This window comes from Mastacembelus armatus, chromosome 16 (genome assembly GCF_900324485.2).
Source record: "Mastacembelus armatus chromosome 16, fMasArm1.2, whole genome shotgun sequence".
In the NCBI taxonomy this organism is placed as follows: domain Eukaryota; kingdom Metazoa; phylum Chordata; class Actinopteri; order Synbranchiformes; family Mastacembelidae; genus Mastacembelus; species Mastacembelus armatus.
Genome location: NC_046648.1, coordinates 22549620 through 22568476, shown reverse-complemented (window position 1 = coordinate 22568476; position 18857 = coordinate 22549620). Strand labels below are relative to the sequence as shown.

At 39.6% G+C, this 18857-nt stretch overlaps 1 protein-coding gene across 3 annotated transcripts; it reads right to left on the bottom strand.

Moving 5' to 3' along the window:
• Positions 1-137: 137 nt before the first annotated feature.
• glcci1b (glucocorticoid induced 1b) lies at positions 138-18419 on the bottom strand. 3 transcript variants are annotated; one of them, XM_026317303.1, is made up of 9 exons: positions 18259-18419; positions 17756-18108; positions 13606-13751; positions 7732-7821; positions 5789-5914; positions 4714-4851; positions 3251-3443; positions 2797-2917; positions 138-2476 (listed from the first exon to the last, which is right to left on the bottom strand). In XM_026317303.1, exons 2-9 carry the CDS (start codon positions 18042-18044, stop codon positions 2104-2106), a joined length of 1476 nt encoding a protein of 491 aa, XP_026173088.1. In that variant the 5' UTR covers positions 18045-18108; positions 18259-18419; the 3' UTR covers positions 138-2103. The 3 variants fall into 3 exon arrangements, with proteins under 3 accessions (XP_026173088.1, XP_026173090.1, XP_026173089.1); XM_026317305.1 differs by having other exon boundaries at positions 5789-5911; XM_026317304.2 differs by having other exon boundaries at positions 17756-18057; positions 18259-18410.
• Positions 18420-18857: the final 438 nt, after the last annotated feature.

Sequence of the window (18857 nt, the reverse complement as noted above, 5' to 3'; positions counted from 1 at the left end):
TTAATATTTAAACATAAGTTAAAATATTGATTGCCTTAACCTTGATAATTATTTGTATATTAATGCTATGCTTCTACCTACTGACATTATTAGTCAAAGTGCCCATTTCCAACCTTAGAAAAGAACTACATACCAAATCAATGTCATCATTTTTTCTTTATTGAAAAACACACAAGATCTACATAAAAATGCGTAATACACAGAAAAATGGAATCACCATTGCCAAAAGTGGCAGCCATTTCTTAACTGCACTGCAATATGAGCTTGTAAATAAAATCAGAATTAGTATGACTGAAACTCCCGGAGCTACAAGCAGAACTGAATATTTTGATTTAATCTGTGAGGAATGTGCTGCATGTGTTGCTCACATTTGTGTTTCTGTGTGCAAGTGGTTTTATAGAATGAAGTTCTGGAATGAAACATTAACTAGTTTAATCCTCCCTGCCCAAGCTTACCTGTCTAAATCAGTCATGTGACCACGATACAACTTGTGCAGGTAATGTTAGGACACATTTACTAGGATCAGTATTTTGAGCCAAACTGTGTTACACACAAAAAATGTTAGTGTAGCGTTACTTCAAACAAAAATCAACTGCACACTCAAGTTGTGATTGCTCAACTTAAAATAAAAAGAGGGATTATCATCTCACTTCCAACTAAGTGCTTAGGCTGGGTTTAACATTTAGTGTCACTCTATCAAACACTATAAACGAGGGTTTAGATGCTGCTAGACTCTTTGTGAACAAAGGACGTAGACATTCTGCTTCTGGCACAAAAATGCCTCTTGCGTCCCAAATACAACAGGTCTTTCATTGTTTTAAAACTTGCTTTGGTATATATTCAACAAAGGGGCTAAACAAACAACATAATTGTTAACTTCTTAATTTTGGAAAATGTAGCTTATGTAGCTAGTTCCATCTACATGAGAACTCACAGCTGATCAATGTAACAGTGATCTCTGGAATGTGTCAAAGCACCTGAAACTCTAACCTGAACAGGTAAATTCAAATGTTATCTGTCATAAGCTGTCACATTCATCAGCTGATGCAGTCTGTAGGAACCTCACTCTGCAGGGAGGAAAGTAAAACATTTCTCTCTATACAAGAAAGTCATAAATATTGGGGAAAGGCAACACAGTCCAAACAAGTACATTCCACATGACCTGAGTTATTGTTCTGGGTAGTGTGGGCAATAAAACAAGGCAATGGGGGAGTTCTTGATTTTTTTGATTGGTTATTTGGTATATTTGGTGAATAAACAGCTGATATTAGCATTTCATGTTGAGCTTACAGAGTTTTAATATGATAAACTCTAGAAATCCAGATCTAGGTTTTAGCTTGTTCGCGTACTGGGTGGAGCCTGGACTGAAGCAACTGCTGGTTTTACATAGACAGTGTGCCACAAGTACTTCAAAATAAACACATAAACAAATAGGCAGTGGCCTGTACCATTCTGAACCAGACCTAAACAAGTGCAAACATTGTGGTTAATGTGGGGGGAAGCATTCTCACTGTAAGACACCCTGATATGTTAAAAATATAAGACAAGTGTTTCCCTCCTGTCAAGAAGCTTACGCACATACGCTGTGTGTACTTCAGATGTTAGCCCGCTGAACACTTAACAGCTAATAAGCTGGTTAGATAACATGAGTAGATTGTTTTCGACATCTCATAGTTGTCTCCTGTGAAGGTTTTGGATTTTTCTAGATAAACCTGCCTGCACTATGTAACAATAATTTGAGCAGTCACCTCTATTTTTTGCAAAAGAAAGCAAAGCTGTTTTTGTTAAGGGTGTTGTCTTGGTACAGATGACAAAGCTAGGTTAGTGATGGGTGGAGGGAGTCTGTGCCCAAGGTCAGCACACTCTAACACCTGAGTGGCAATGACGAAACCAATCAACTGACAGTGGGACAAACCCTGGGACCAAGCAGAAGTGTTTGTGCTGCAGGATGCTGGTACCATTAACATTCAATGCCATTTTTAGACCTTGAGCACTCCCTGCTGGTTAACATTAGATTTAACGGCGTGCAAGGATTTTATTTATTTATTTTTTTTGTTTGTTTTTTAATTTTAAAAACCATCCCACCTGAGTAGCAGTGATGGTTTAGTCACGAACACCTGAGGACAAGCTGGTGAGGAGTACTTGTGCTGAACCATCTTTTCCAACATCTACATCGGCATTGTGGCTGTCTGTACTGCTGTCTGTGTTTACACCTGTGCTTCTGTCAGTGCTCCAGTCAGAGGAGGCTGGAAAGGTAGGTAGTTGTGCAGTGGGAAGAGTCGGGGTCACCTGAGACCCAGGGCTCTCATTACCATGGAGACTGGGGTTGGCGGAGGAGCAGGATGTGGGAGAGACAGGGGAGAAGAGGGAGGAGCAGAGGAGTTTGACAGGGCAGAAAGCAGAGCCCCTGGGAATGAAGTTCACCTTGTTTTTGTCCGGGCACGAGAAGAGAGGGAAACCTTTTGATTTACCAGACCTGAAGACAACAGAAGTTAAGCTCAGTATTTATTAGTTATATCAGTGTTCTAATTAAATACAAGCTGTTAATAATACACAGTCAATTGGCCCTTGTCAGTGCCACCCACAATGCAAATAAGCTTGCTAGCTTCTAACACATGATCTCCATGTACAGGAAATAGTTCTGTCAACTGTGTCTTGTTTTGATTTTGATGATCAGTATGTTCAGTACTCCCACAGTAAACAGTACCACAACTGTGAAATGGCACAGTGTCAAATACGATGTTGCATTTAGGAGAACACAGATCACAAAATGAAAAATAAGATAAAAGTACTTACACCAACTCCTCAAATACCTTGACCCTCTCGCAGCCCTCTGGGGGTTCCCGCTTGAACATGTAGCTGTTGTTAGGTCTGGGAGAAGTGGCAAACTTGGGAAGAGGAGAACTGCACACACTATCTGGAAATGTAGTCAAAATGCAATTTACAATGGGTGTGTAAAGTCCTGAGATTCTTTTAGGAACTATAATATTATTATACATGTCTCTGTCAATGTTTTTTAAAAGACCACAGAACAATCTAAATAACCTGAGTGATCATTCTGATATGCAGGCAGTTAATGACAGCCTCAAAAAAAAAAAGCAGCTCTGGAAAGTAGTGAAACAATGAAACTTCCCACAGCTGTAGTGTCATAATGGAGCACTCAATTTTTGCACTGCGATACTAAAACATTGTCAGACAATCAAACTGAATTAACAAAACAGCACAGCTATCTTCTTCAACACATTCACACCTTTATCAATATCCTCTGCAGAGCAGGGGCTTCCATCAGGAGAGTTAAGGTGGTCAGAGCTGCAGGGGCGGGGTGATGGGCTGGATTCCCCGCTGGAAGGGGCCTGTGTGTCTGTGTCACGTGTGTCCCCACCCCCATTGCTATAGCGATGCGCAGGGAAAGGAGGGCGACGGCCATCCACCACATCCATGGCCTGTGAGGTCAGAGTGTGCAGGAGGTAGTGAGAGGAGGTCTAGGTGCATAGATTCTAACATGGCAGAGTGCTTAACTTTTAGAAACACCATTAACTCCCATTCAATTCAATTCAACCCATTCAATCCACCATAACAGCCAAAGTGAAAACCACTGTACACGACATTGAACAGTTTCTAGGTCTCTGACTGGACAACGTCACACTGGCTTAAGAGCATCAGCTAAAACGTCTAAAATCTAAGAATGACTGGAACTAAAAGGCCTCTGGTGTTTGCCTGTTTAAAGGGCAATTGGAGAAGCAAACACCACACCAGATGGTAACACTTGACAGTAGATGGACGGTATGATGTACAGAGTGTTCTGCGTTGGCACAGCTGATTCAAATGGGAGAGCAGGAAAAAAAGGCTTGGGGCACAGCAGGTTGTAAATCTGTAGAGGCGTGCACGTTTGTGTGTGTTGAAAATATGTGTGTATGTGACTTTCTAAGAGGAGGCTTTGCAGACCTGCCAAAGTTTATAACCCCACATCAGACAAGACTTACATGCCCCGTTGCCTCTAAGCAATTTAATTCTGTGTGTGAGTTAAGAATATATGTCTTACTGTGTGACTGTATGGTGCACAGCTCTGTAAATGACTTTACTAGAGTCTTTACTCTCATTGTGAACAGACCTGCCTGATAAACTGATCAGCATCTGCTTTTACATCACTCTTAAAAACTTAATTTCTATCATAAGGCTCTTGTTACTAGTCTAGTGTCTTTTTAGTCTTATAGGAATACATGTATATGATTGTGCATTACAATATTGTATACGTTTTATTTTTTGTATGATTCTTTGTATTTTTAATAAATAACTATTGCTAACCATGAGTATGTGCATGAATATATAAATGTAAAGTTTAACTGATGCTGAGGAAAAAATATTTTGTGCGTTGTTCATGTAGGAATTATCGTTCTTTTATTGAGACACGCTACTGAAACAGCCCAGAACTCACACCAGAAAAAACAGAAATACATCCTAAATTAATTGTGAGGCTCTATGCTGTGCATGGGTCATTTTTAATATATATGTGCATGTACACATTTTTAAACCCTGAACACTCAGGGTCAGCCATTTTGACACAGTTTTATTAGCATGTGTGCAGTTCCTTTGGCCAACACAAGGATACCACTGCTGTCAGAAATTACTTACATATTCTACTTGTAATTACAACTTTCAGTCAGTCCAAAATACTTCACAGCTTTAACCCATTGCTGGTGTGTGCACACGTACCTGTATCCCCTGCTCCCAGTCCTCTCGGATAAACACGTTTTCTAGCTCGTGATTGATGCCCTCCACACTGCTTGGCACCCTGCATATGAGGGATTTTGGCAGGGGGATTGTCGATACAGCTGATGAAGTTCCTTTGTACTGAAACAAGAGAAAAAATAAGTAAAAATCTGGCACAAAATAATATATATATATATATTGAAATACACACCACACTCCTTACACGTCATATTACAATTCCACTGTGTAATTTAATACATAATAATGCACAAGTTGTGAACTCTGTGACAGCAAGATCTATTGCCACTGAACACATTTAATGGGTGGAGGCAAATGTTACTTAAGAAGAATAAAATGTCAGCAGGAACAAAAACAGCTATAATTGTGAGCTTCCCCACATAAGTGTTGGACAGAGCATATCACTGTTTATATTAATTTTCCCACAGTGGCTGGTGTGTACTGTTGCTGGGTATGTTAATGAATGAACTGCAAACAAGCAGAGAGCAGGACATGCCCAGACACATCCCCCCCCCCGTCCTCTTCGCCTTCGCTCTCTCTCTTTTATTTATTTATTTATTTATTTTTAAACAAAAGTTGTCAGAATGTATATACTATGCAAAATCATGTAGTCAAATATGGACAAGACTAAAAGAAGCAATACTACTATTAAAATACAGCACTTTCATTATACAAACCTTCAGATAACGCCTGCATTATCTTTACATGGAGAAATAACTAATCACATGCTGATAACCTACAGCTTTCTCACAATGAAAGTGAAACTCAGGCAAATAAAAAAATGCAAAACCTTGATTAATGTATCATTTAGTACTGTCAACTGAGTAATGCAAAAAGCCATCGTGCTCAACCCAGGGATATTTATATTCAGTTCTCTTATCTTCTACAAATGTGATATGGCTTGGTCACCATCTGCTTCATTTGTATGTTTTTTTTTTTTGCTTGGCTGCCTAGCTACCTTATCATATCACTGCAGACTGGGTAAAATCTTGCATCACCAAAGTCAGAGTTAGTTAATGTTTTCACCTGAAAGGCATGAATGCTGAGAACTACTACTCACCTGAGGCTGGCATGCAGTCCCATGCTGCACCTGTTGTGGCAGCTGCAGTGAGCTCTGCTCTCTGTCTTTGCTCTGCCGGCTGACCTGTTTGCTGCGCTGCAGCTGTAGTCTCAGTTTAGCAATCTGCTGGAAGAGAAGTAACATCACTTCAGCAAATGAAATCTCATAGCTGAGTCATTGAGGCAATATGACTGTCAACATGTGACTTTAATTTCTGATTGAAGAAAGACCAGCAAGACTTTGACCAACCGTCCTCTTATGTTTCTCCAAAACCTGTAGCTCCACTACCACATATTTAACTACTGACCTAGAAATAAACTGGCATAAAAATATTTTTACAGATCAGAAACATTCAGCATATGATAGCCTAGCAATAATGTTGTGCTATTTGCCAAATTTAAATTTGAAATCATTTCTAGGCTGGATGGGATTTCTTCTCTTATGTGGTTTACAATAATATTATAATACTGGGCTTTTTAACAAAAATAAATACTTTTCTGTATTTCCATAAAGACTGCCTAGATTAGAATATTGTTGCAGGCATGGGTATAATCAGCCTTGCATGTCTGATGATAAAACAAGTTAATGGGTGTTTCTGTATCTGGGCCAGTATTAGCCTAAAAACAGGATACCCTTTGTGAGCCTAACAGACACTTGTCCTATGCAGACAAAGGTGTGGTCTCCAATGCTGATCTTGTAATCCTGGTAACACAGTCAACAAAGAGACTCACTCTTTTCATAGATGTCCTCCCACACATGTATTGAGAGAGGTTAGTGAACACAGTTCACTACATTCATTGAGTGACCGCAGTCAATAATTGCAAGTCCAGGCAATCCCAATGTAATCTCAGAGGATGAGAAAGAAGAGGTTTTCCTGGCTGTGGTTGGCTACCGATTATGCAGGGCCTGGAATTGTCCAGAGAATGCTAATTTTATCTAGCCTCCTAGCTGTAGTTTATGACAGCACTCAAATGTGATTTATGAAATCTGAATCTTAAAGTCTCTTGTCTTAAAGTGTTAACACTGCAATAGAGGTATTTTAAATTCATACCATATGCAATTGTATTTAGAATAAAAACGTGAACACTTTATATCTTAACACTTCAACAGCGATGTGAGGCAAAAATCTGATTCTCGGGCATCCATATCTTACATTAACGGGCCTGATCAGACAAGCATAATCATACCCTGGCCAAAAGACAGATGACTAACAAAGTAAATGGAAAGCTCTTGGGATTCAAAGGAAATCACAGTATAAGACCTCTGTACCTGTGCATCATCAACTTGACATTATTACAAACGTATAACATGCTTTTTTTTTGGTTACCTCAAGACATTTTTGTAGCATTAATACTTTGGAACTACTCACTCTGGAAACACAAAAATATGAGTACATATTGTGTTGCATGGGCATCTGTGATGCTTTTAAGTAACATGAGTTAGCCTGAGTCAGTTCACTTAGTGCACGCTAAAGAGGGAACAACATGGCTCCTTCACCCTTGAGAGGAGCTTGCCGTCTCTCAAAAACAACAGGCCATAATGAGATGCAAGGGTGCAGTTAAGAGTGGGAAACAGAGGGGAGAAGGGGGTTAAATATAGACTCTGGTCTTGAGAACTGGAGACCTAATAGCTCCATGTGGTTTGCTGGTTGGCCACTAAACCCGACAGATACACAAGAGTGGAAACAAACCTTAAGGAGTATAATATTTAGGCTGACCTCAGACCCTGACAAATAAAACACATTTTGAGCAAATGGAATGAACCTCAACAATGACAAAAACACACTCTTAAATTTGCCTGGATGAACACTAAAAGCTAGTCTAGCCTAATTTAGTGCCAGACATATTATTGGCACTTATCACTGTTTGAATCTACTGTCTGTGGTTTTTGTTGTTAGAAGTGGTTCTTACCTGGGGGAACTAAGGTTACAATGGTGAATTTACCTCTTTGAGGTGGTCTGCACTGCCCCAGGAGGCTGACCGCTGGTGAGGACTTCCCTGTTCTGTTCCTTCCTCAATCCAGAGACCTGGAGTCTAAACACAAAAAACATACATGCTGACACAGAACCACATTACTCAACTTTATATCACCTAACCTATGCGCCAAATGTGCGGCAAGAAACTGTGGCTAATGTTGCACAGGCAAACAAAGTAAAATTCTGAATTCCTGGAACATAAACACACATTTCTACTGTGTATAGAGGCAAAAGTATTTGAATAAAACACATAACATAATCCTAAAGTCCAAGATTAACCAACCTGTAGTTTGTAAAATGTGTTTATATTGCAGGGTGGCTTTTTGTTTACAGGGATGAGATAACTAAAAGGCCAGAGATCTAGTTCTTGTTGAGTCTTGTTGAATGCAAATCCATCAAATAACATATCTTATGAACAAGTTAGTATTATGTATGTCTTTGCACAGTAAAAACAACATGTATATTAAGCCATTAACATACTGTATATAGAAATACACCTTCACTGGGCATACTGCTTCTACACTTCCTCATAAGACCTCATGAATGTCCTTTATGCTTCATTGTACTCAGGATATGAAGCAGCACCTACATGCCTAAAGTGCAAAATATCTGGATAAGCAGTTGAGAAAAATGTGGATGAAAGGAGGAACGGAGGCCATGTGTTCAAAAGTAAAGCACCAAATCTGGAATTAATGAAAACAAAGAAAATCTCATAACATCTCATAGCAACCCTGCGGAAAGCACTACATTCAGCAGGAAAAACAAAAGTCACAGTATGTTTGATTGCTTCCATTAGTGGTACCAGGTTAAGAGAAATACATCAATGGCTGGGCACAAAATATTTTTTGACTACAGGCTAAACTGACTGGTTCCTTCCAAACTCTGCCCATTATGATCATTAAATATGCCACAGACTCCAAAATATATTATTACCTGCCACAGATATTTTTGTCAGCCACAGGTGATATTTACAAGAACGTACTGGGAGCTAGTGTTAGTTTCCCACCTTCAATACTGAAACTTTTTAGCTTTTTTTAAGCATTCATAAACTACTCTGGAACAGAATAATTTGTTGTCAGCACACTAGTAAGAAAACATCGGCTCTACAAAACATTCCTTACCACAGACATGTCATTCATTTTACCCTCGTTTTACAAAAAACTAAGAAACAGTTATGTAAATATATGCAAAAACAGAAACAGACCAGGAAGGTTTCATATGGTTGTCTGAAACCATACTTCCCCTTGATTATGCATATCAACAGTGCCTCTGGTCCTCAAACATCTGATGTTTGTTGGAGTTTAGTTTTTGTGAGCACAGTAGTAAAAATCATCTTAAATGTCAACGTCTTCACACTGACTTATGTCTGACCCCATACAAACAGAAAAACCTCTATGTCTCTCCTGCTAACACACAAGCCTTGCCCTATGATATGGAATATCACACTGTGAATAATGAGGAACACCCGTGAAGCAGTTTGCACTGGCTTGCTGGCACTGGTTTCTGCAGAAAAGGACAGCAAATTAAAAGGGTGCTTGTGCTCTCATAAAGGGACTACTGTGCTTGGCCACGCTAGATGGCAGATGTGTAGCTAGCTAGACTTCAGCATTCACATTTTGTGCATAGCCTATGAAATGACTTGTGCTGGTTGATACCTCTGCCAAACTTTGAGGGACTTGATGCCGTGGCCTAATCCATTCATGCAGAATGCAGTTTGCTGTGAAAGGGCAGATGGGCTTTATAGAGTTGTGGACTTAGCTGTTGAGAAAGAAAACTAAGTTCTCACAGATGTTCTATGACGTCAAGGAGGCATGCTAGTTACTACTTGGATCTCAATTAAATGTGCAATGCTAAAAAGCAACTTTAGGAGAAATCGTAGGGGGAAAAAAAAATGGTCTCAGTAAAAAATAAAGAAAGAAAGAACAATTTGTGTTTTAGCCAAAACTTAAACAAATAACAGCTTGTGGGTTTATAAGTTCTTTCCTAAAAAACGCAATGGTTCAACCATAAAAGGGACCCTGTGTTATTTTTAAATACCAAGCATGCAAATTACTTTAAAGATACTGACAGACTACAGGTGTGAAGATATAGGATCATAGGTATCTTTGAATTAACACTTAAGACAGTTAAAATTACTGCCGGGGCAGTCTTTCTTTATTGACTCTGTTCTCCACAAACAAATTGTCTGTTAACTACAACACCCACCTTTATTTACCTCACAGGCTCTGTTATCATGCTAGCTCTTGAGCTTCCGGCCTGAGTTGTGTGCTTTGTAGACTTATGTGCCAGGTGTTGACTGATAATGTATTGCAATGTACAGATGAAACACTATTACCATAGCCGGCAGCTTGCTTCCCATTATGATTCCCACCCAAGAGTTACATGCAAGCAACATCCTCAAGAATCCAGCTCTGTTCCAAAGCAGGAAATAATGACTGGGCTTCAAGAGAATTGAAGTGGAATTTGTGCTGGTTTATTTAACTTGCATGCTGAGACATGTGTGCAAAGTTCCACTGCTATCATTTGATGAGTTTTAGAGAACAGGAGAAGATGCATTATGATTTAGTGAGTTGACGTCGTATATCTGTTATCTCATGCATGTCTGAAACTCCCTTAGCATTCCAGAGGCTGAATGGAAATCTCCAGAAGGGCATTTTTGATTTTGTATTTATTTTTTGCTTTGAAGTGTATTAATCTATATTCAGACAAGCATATCACACATCTACAGCATACCTATATACTTACATATCATGAGGCAAACCTTGAGTAGTGGAATTGGATCACTAATGTAACACGCTACACAACAGAGCAATGAAGTAGGATTAACTGTGCGTATCCATGTAAATGGTTTGATGCACCAAGTCACACAGCAAAAAACAGATGTTTAGTAAAATAAACCTTTACCAGACATGCTCAATTCATATTCCAGGCCAAAAATAATCAAGGAAAAATTCTGGCATAAAAGAGCAGGATAGTAGCTTTGTCTTTCTCTTATATTTATCAAATTACAAATACACACTACTGATAAGCCATTTCCTCTGACACAGGCGCAGAATGTACGCATATGTCGGTGGTCAGCTCACCGTCAGCTGTTGCTTTTGTGCTGTGTTCCAGTGAAAGAGAAGACGTGAGGCAACACACACTGTTTGATCAGTGTGGATTTGTCGGTGCTAGTTCTTTGAGGTTGGCTTGGTGTGTCAAAGCCCTAATCTTCATATAGACATTCTCTGTGTTCTGTAACCACAGGGCCTAGGAGCACCCAGACCAACCCCGGAACAGTGATTAGCATATGTATGGACCCTCTGCTCCTCAACTTCCACACAAAAGGCAGGCGGGCCTTGCTGCCACGAGAGCCAGGTGGCAAGCAGTGGGATTTCTCCTCGCCTCAGCCATAGTCTGAGGGACAGGTGCAAACAACTTCACCTCAATGCAGGGCTACATTACAGCTCAAAGGAGAGGCTGTTGTGAATTTGTGCAATGTACAACAAAAGAGGCCAGAAACCTTTTGTCTACTGCTTTCTGCTGTTGTTGTACTATAAAAAGAGCTAGGCCCAGGCATAGCTTGTTAACAGGAAGTGGTCTCTGACTATCCTTTAGGGAGTGTGTATTTAATTGCTCAAGTACTGTCAAGTTTGTCACACTCTCTCACATCATTACAACAGAGCCAGATGTTTTCTGTCTAAAATTTCCACAGCTTTAACAGACATATCTCTTACCTAGATTATCATTTGGGTCAGCCTTAAATAACATCATTTCTGACATGACCAGTAGTATTGGCTGGATCTGAATTAAGCAGGCAAATCTCACACATGGCAAAAATAGTTGAAAGGTAAGCAAGATCACTGTGTATTTGGTCATTAACATTTTCCAAGACCTGATAATTGTCAAATAGATTTTCCATACTTGTCCAGTCTTTCCAAGGCAGCACAGGAACCCTGTAATTACTTATGTTTACCATGCATACAACCACTTGAAGGACACTTGCAAGACCCTCTCACCACTTCCTCAGCCTACATAATAAGAAATGCAAGGCGAATGAGGGGTTAAAGGGATGAAGCCCATGTAAATGAGGCTTGTCGGTCTTCATTGGACACATGAAAGGCTTCTGTTAGCAAAGACGGAGCAGTCATTGTCACGATCATACATATTCAATATTCTTTCATAACACAAACTCACCCGACAAACCCTGCCCCCAAAAATTAATTAATTCTTAGAGAAAACGTGCATTTAGCCATCAGTCACATGGCAAGATTAGTGGGTGATTAAGTGTGGTGATGCCATCCAGGAATACTGTGGCCAGCCTCAATGTTCAATCCATGCAAAGGCCCCATAAAGTGTTATACTGTAGTGCTGGGGGGGAATTTTAAACTATTTACACTAACTCTATTACGTCTGTATTGGCAGCAACGTAACAAAATCTTTGGACATTGTAAATGTGTCTCCTTTCACCAACCACTATGACAGAAGGACTATTTGTAAGTCCTGATTACCATAATCAGCTAGGAGAGAGAAAGTGAGTGGGATTTACAACACACTCTGGCCCAAGGGTGTGCATCACATGGCCTTATAATATTCTGATATTTTAAAACACTTTCGCTTTGTAAAACGTTGAACTGACATGATGTCGATGCACACTAAATGAGGTAAAAATGCATCTAGCTCAATGCTGTTACATAAGTTCAGCCCGATGTGCAGTCAGCTTTTTCTCAAACATCTCCTGAATATGATTGATAGAGACATTTGGTGCCACTTTTCTTAACTTTCCCTGATGTTGCATCATACTCTTCTTTTTAATTGCCTCAACATGAAAATACAATGTGATAATCACTGTCACCTGCTGCACTGAATAAAACTGATCTTGATGCAATTCAAGACTGTTTATGTGACACTTGACAAACGTAGACCAAGGAAAGAAAGTGAAAGAGTGGATATGCAACAAAAAGTTCCAAACCAAAATCAAACCTTGGACACTGCAGCATGTGGTATTTGGGGCTTCCCAGGATCTTAAGTTTCACTTTTAGTATCTATATTTACATGTAAACAATACATCATAATATTGTTTACATCGTGATATGAACATTTTTAAAATCACAACGATTTACCAGAGACTGAGCTGCAAAGTGGGAGGAGCGATTTTTTGTAATTCCTTGTTCCAGAAGTAAAAAGTCCACATTATTTTCTTCTTACAGTATTATATGAGTCACACTTGGAGCACTTCTGTCACTTGGATCAGTAAAAAACTTTCCTGGATAAATCTGTGAAAGCGAACTACTGAGTAAGAAAACATCTGGTTCATTGATAAAAAGTCAATGGTACAACTGTCTACATCAAAATGCCGAGGGAGAAGTTAACTTCTAAGATGTACTTTGACAAAAAAATAAATTTGCTAAGCTTAAACTTTTTTTAAAGCTCAATATTGTGATTGTTTAAAACAGGCAATACATTCTGCAGCTTAAATTTATTTTTAGATTCTGGATTAAATTTGGATGACTACAGGCTAAACTGACTTTGGATTCAAATACTACTGTTAAACAATTTTAAATTAGCTACTTCTGTGAATCTGGAATCTGACTGACATCTTGTTCCAAGCAATGATGGCTGAGTGTTATCCAACATACCAAAATGAAAATCATTAGGATTGTTATAGTATCCATTATGAGTCCTCTGATTCAATAATAAGTAGCAAGGAACATGTTTAAAAAAAAAAAAAAAAAAAAAAAGGGGAATATACATTGAAACAACAGAAAACAGCAGCTTATCCCACTTTGTTTCTCAGTTATCATGAACATAGCTGAACCCTACAGACCTACAGCCAAGATAGGATTCTGTGAATGATATGTACCTGTGTAGCTTTGTCTTTCATACACGAGGGGTAGGGTCCATGGGAGTCCCGAGGCCACTGGCCAGTGAGGTATGGCCCTGTGATAGCATCCAAGGAAGATGTCCGCCGGATAGCACTGGAGCCCCGAACCTGTAACTTGGACCTTTCTATTGTGAAATAAGAAAAATAGAAAAAAAAAGAGAGAGAGAGAGAGACTGAGACACAAACTTAGGCAGGAATCATTATCTAAGTGAGTAATACACCCTCAGGAGTAATACACCCTCTTTGTCATTCCATGTGCCAACTTTCCTGATTATGTTAATACAATTAATTTCAATATACAGTGCTAAAATGTTTAATAAATCTCTGCAAATGTGAGGCCAAAGACTGGGGGCTATCATTTAAATGACAACTGTAATGGTTTACATTTTGCCAAAAGAACCTCAAACAAAAAGCAATCACAGAAAGTCTTCCTGTCAAAGTGTGTTTCCTTGGCCTAGATTCTTACACTATGTGTCGTATTGGGAGCTCTGAAGTTACTGTAGCTAGATATTCACATTACAGGAATGGAAATATATTTACATGAATTACATTAAATTACACTTACATGAATTACTTAGATCCATTGCAGGAAGAAGTTATACAATATTTCCAAAAACAACATGTATAAATCCATACCTTGCCCTTCCTTCACCTCTAACTACTGCAATTACTACAACGTTTTGTCAAGACAACAACTGGCCTTACAATTCCTTCCAGTTGTCGAAGTATGGATCATTTTTCTAGTCTAATGAGTGAGGAGCAAAAAGCAGACTTGAGAGCTGAGCCCTGAAGAAAATGTAAATTTCTTAGGAGTATGTGATGCTATGAAAGCAGTTTGCTGTGAGCCAGAGTAGTGAAGCACACACCACCCACATAAGAACTCATAAACAACCACACCACAATGCACATCAATACTGCCTGCATCCACTCAACATTCCTGCAGTGACACGCAGTTACAAAAAAAAAAAAAAAAAAAAAAGAAAGAAAAACAAAACATGCAAAGACAAAAGACAATAGTTAAAATAGTCCAATTCCAATTCCAATAAGAACTGGATTAAATTTATTAGCATCAACTGCACCTTGTGTGATAACTAAAAGCAAACAATGGCTTTTTTAAAAATTTCTGTATGAAAGAGAGAATAAGGGACTAGAATGATGATCAGGAAACAAGCCTATTTGCTCTATTTTTTAACATTAAGGCCTTTCAAACATGAACACACACAGACTAAACTATCGACATGAGGTAACCCTCTCCTAGCAGAACTACACAGCCATTCATTGTTGTTCTTTGTTTATAGAATACACAGGCCTATCCACCCAAAGGTATTGCCTAAGTAAGCTCACTGGGCTACAATAAAATTCCCTGAAGCATTATAGACAAAGGAAGCAGGCTAAATTTCCATCAATATTGATATAGGCCAAGCCAGTGCTCTCAGAACTGGGATTGTGGTTATTTTCCATCGTCTCCCCCACTTGCCAGACTAGAATAATCACACGATGGGAAAAAAGAAACTGTGTGAAAAAGGCTAAGACATCAAAGCAGTCCATCTTCTGATTTTAAGGGTTAAGTAACTGGTGTCCATGATATTAAAGAAATATTTTCAGGTTGAATTTTAATAAGGACTTTCCTTCCCCAGGCATTTAGCAAGCTGTAAAAAAGGTATCCACATTTCCAGGGATAAATGGGTGGTTTATTAACTGTACAGCAGAGGAAATATGAAAACAAACATGTGGCCTAAATCAGTGAACTATAGCAGAATGGTTTCCTGTAGGTTTTCAGAGGTCTGGATAAATCTGACCGAAATGAAAATCCAAAAAAACTTTGCTTGATCCTGTACTAACTTCTAGTTGAAGATCATAAATTTCTGTGTAGTAGCAACTATTGCTGATCCTCAAAGAATTATGCTGTTAATAATTATGAAGCTGTAAGTCAGCGCACCATATCATTAAAATAATGCAGACTTCAGATTATAATAACTGTGTTTCAAATTAAAGTCAGAGTTGCAGGGAAATCTCGTCAACCACTTGGTTACCTCAAAGTTCAAATTTCAATGATGTTTTACATTAGTTGCTCAAACTGAAGTGTCTTCTTTGTAAGCAGAACGTTCAGGAGGCAGTTATACACAATACAATGATGGTAATCTTGGTCATTATCTTTTACAGTATCTCTCCCTCAGCTGATTAGGAAATGGTTTCTTAGCATTATTAGCATCTCTTCAGTGGGTACCACCTACAACAAGCTAGCTTGCTGTGTTAACACTTTCAGAGAAATGAAGAATGAAAAAACGTATCATGTCATTGTGGAGGCTGATAAAACTGCAGATAGCTCATGGCATGGCTCATTTTCACATTCGGTCCTACTCTGCAGTTTGAATTGATGACAATGAAGCAGGGCTGTTTCAGCACAGCTGGCAGTTTGACAGACAGCCGGACTTTCGTTGTTCGGACAGTGTAGTAGGGGAATGATGTCATGCTGGTGAACCTAAAATGTCACGATGTGGAATATAAAACTCTTTACTATGCCCTTCATTGTTGGGCAAAGCTTGAACTGCACCAGTGCAGTCCATTACCACATCCACACTGTCTGGCACTAACACTTGTGGTACTGTAAGGCACTTTGAACTGAAATTCCCACCAAATGGCAAGCATTATCTCTGTGAGTGGGCTCAAAGCACTATAGTGGCTGAGAAATTACAACGTGCAAAGCCAACTGCTTCAGTCATATCAAGCTGAGCTGCTGTGATGAGAGGTGAAAAAAGACTAAATTATGCTCACATTGTTTTATTTTTTGCTTCCTGAAAGATGCATTTAGCAATTTGTGTTTTTTGTCTGCTACTGCCCACCAACCCTGATTCATATGATTACAATCATCATGTGAGGACTCTTGTGTGTTTGGACTAGGAGGTCACAGTCATGAAGGAGGGTCAAGTCTCCATCATCACCACTGACATGGGACATCGGCCTGTGTTAGAGGTCATCTCTTTGCGAGGACTGAGGTATGTGTGGCACGCCAATGGGTTAGGGAATCAACACCAATCGATGGCAAACAACGTGAAATTCGTTGTGTCTTATAAATATATCCATTCAGCTGTTGTGGAAGAAATTTTGTTTGCTGTCTTGCATGGTACCACTGGTTAAGGTGGAGGTCATCTCAATCAAAGAACTGCATGTAACAACAACCTAAAAATCCAGACAACTCTACAACAAACACCTTGCTGCACTAAGACACAGGCTGCCATTTTGGTCAAAGCTATTGAAGCTATTGTTAAACATGACTACTGGAGGTGGCAATGACACAGCACGTGCACTGTAGGTGCTGTGTAGCATATGGTGATTTATCACATCTTCTGTCTCCAGATAAAGGAAAAGCAAGCTACATTCTGAGACCTGCCAGATAGTGTGTGTTTATGTGTGTGTTCTGTACAAAACACAGGGTTCAAAGAAAAAAAGTTGCATTCTTTCAGCAAAAAGTGCAGTTCTGACTTACAAAATGACGCTGCAAAAGTCTGAAAAATTGGCTACAGCATCAATACTTGGCAGGAGAAACTAGCAAAGAAGATTAAAATAAGCTCTGGGAAACACATATTTACGGCTGCCTGAGACCTCATGCTCTCCTTTAGTTTGTCCACATCACTTCCCAGGAGCAGCTGAGCATGACATGCAACAACACAGCACTTCCTTCTGTTGCCCATGTGCAAAGCAACTTGGTGAGACTCAGCATGTGTTCTGGATGTGTGGGGGTACTCTGCTGTTTGCATGAGGTCAAAGTAGGCAACACCTGACCTTTCGCTCACCACTAATTCCACTGGCCCCTTTTACAAATGATAGCATGTCTTTCTGCCATTTATTCTCCCCCCTCTGTCCTGTCAAAAGTCCATAGGAAATGAGGGGGAGAATACTTCTCTGGGTGCCTAATCATGCAACTGGATGACAGGTTAAGTAGTTAATGTTTCAACCTACTAGTGACAAACTTATTACAGACTTGAAGATTTAGTCCCTGAAATATAATATTTTATGTACAATTAAATTTTAACAGAAGATAGGCAAGTTACCCTTGGACAACAGCACGTGGTGACACGATATTTTCTGGCCTGTGTTAGGCAAAACAGGTGAATATAAGTGTTTTTACCTCTTGGTACTGGAGAGTCTGGAGGACAAGAAGAGTCCTTATTTTCAGGGGACAGTCTTTGCTTAGCATTTGCACTTCCTGAACTTAGTGTCGGGCTGGAAGTGGGACTTGATCCTCGGCTGTTCGTGGTTCCTCCGTAGAGAGTCTGTGCCCGCGTCGGGCTGCTCTGACCCCCACGCAGGAGCTGGTAGGGCACGGTGGCACGGATGGGGTGCAAACGGCAGCTGGGGGAGCCCGCATTGCTGCGTCTCACCCTCGGCTGCTGAAGCGAGTTGCTGGGTGTTGACATCCTCCGAAACTAGCTGCAATTCCCAAAGCAGTAAGAAAGACGTACTGCCAAAGCTGCTGCTTCTCTAAGGAGAGGAGGTGGCGAGGGGAACGGTAAGATAAACATTAGCTTGCTAGCTTAAAGAAAACGTTAGCTTCCTTTTTGAAAATTTCAACTCCAACACTCGAGTGGATGAAAAAAGCCCCAGCACGCATTATTATGTGGAAAAACTTACCTGTAAGTTACTAACACATGCCAACGCAAGCTGTAACCATTACACTTGTAACTTTAAATGAAGTTTTCTATACTTTTTGGAACGTTTAATTCGTGTTTTCCAGCTGCAGCTCCGTCTTCCCCATCGTGTCCACTCACGCTAAATGACAGTTGTTTCGGCCACAGTACTGGCTGAGGCGAGGGGGCGGGCTACGCTGCTCTCTTCTGAGCTTCTGATTGGACAGTGGCGTTGTACAGTAACGCTGCGGATTGGTCCAAATCTTTCTAAGGGACGTACTTTCAGCCAATCACGTCAGAAATGCGTTACTAGAAATTACAGACCTAAAAAAAACATAAGTCAAAATAATTTTCGCATTTTACAAGCATGACAAGATAAATATTCTAAGCTATAGTGTACTTTCATCATAACTATTTTCAGTACATGTACCAATAAAAGAACTGCAACTAATGATTAATTAGATAAATAATCGTAGAAAGTTCTACGGTTATTTTATTCTTATTCAAATTGAATGGTTTTCAAATTGTCTTATCAATCTGTCTGATCAACCCTCTAAAACCCATCCATATATTATCTATACCCACTTATTCCTATTTAGGCTC

Bases quoted from the DNA above. Each gene is read 5' to 3' on its own strand.
- glcci1b (XM_026317303.1), bottom strand. From the start codon at position 18,044: ATGTCAACACCCAGCAACTCGCTTCAGCAGCCGAGGGTGAGACGCAGC. The intron at 2,918-3,250 runs GTGTGAATGTGT...CTACATTTCCAG, and splicing joins TGCAGAGGATATTGATAAAG to ATAGTGTGTGCAGTTCTCCT. The intron at 2,477-2,796 runs GTAAGTACTTTT...TGTTGTCTTCAG, and splicing joins AAGGTATTTGAGGAGTTGGT to GTCTGGTAAATCAAAAGGTT.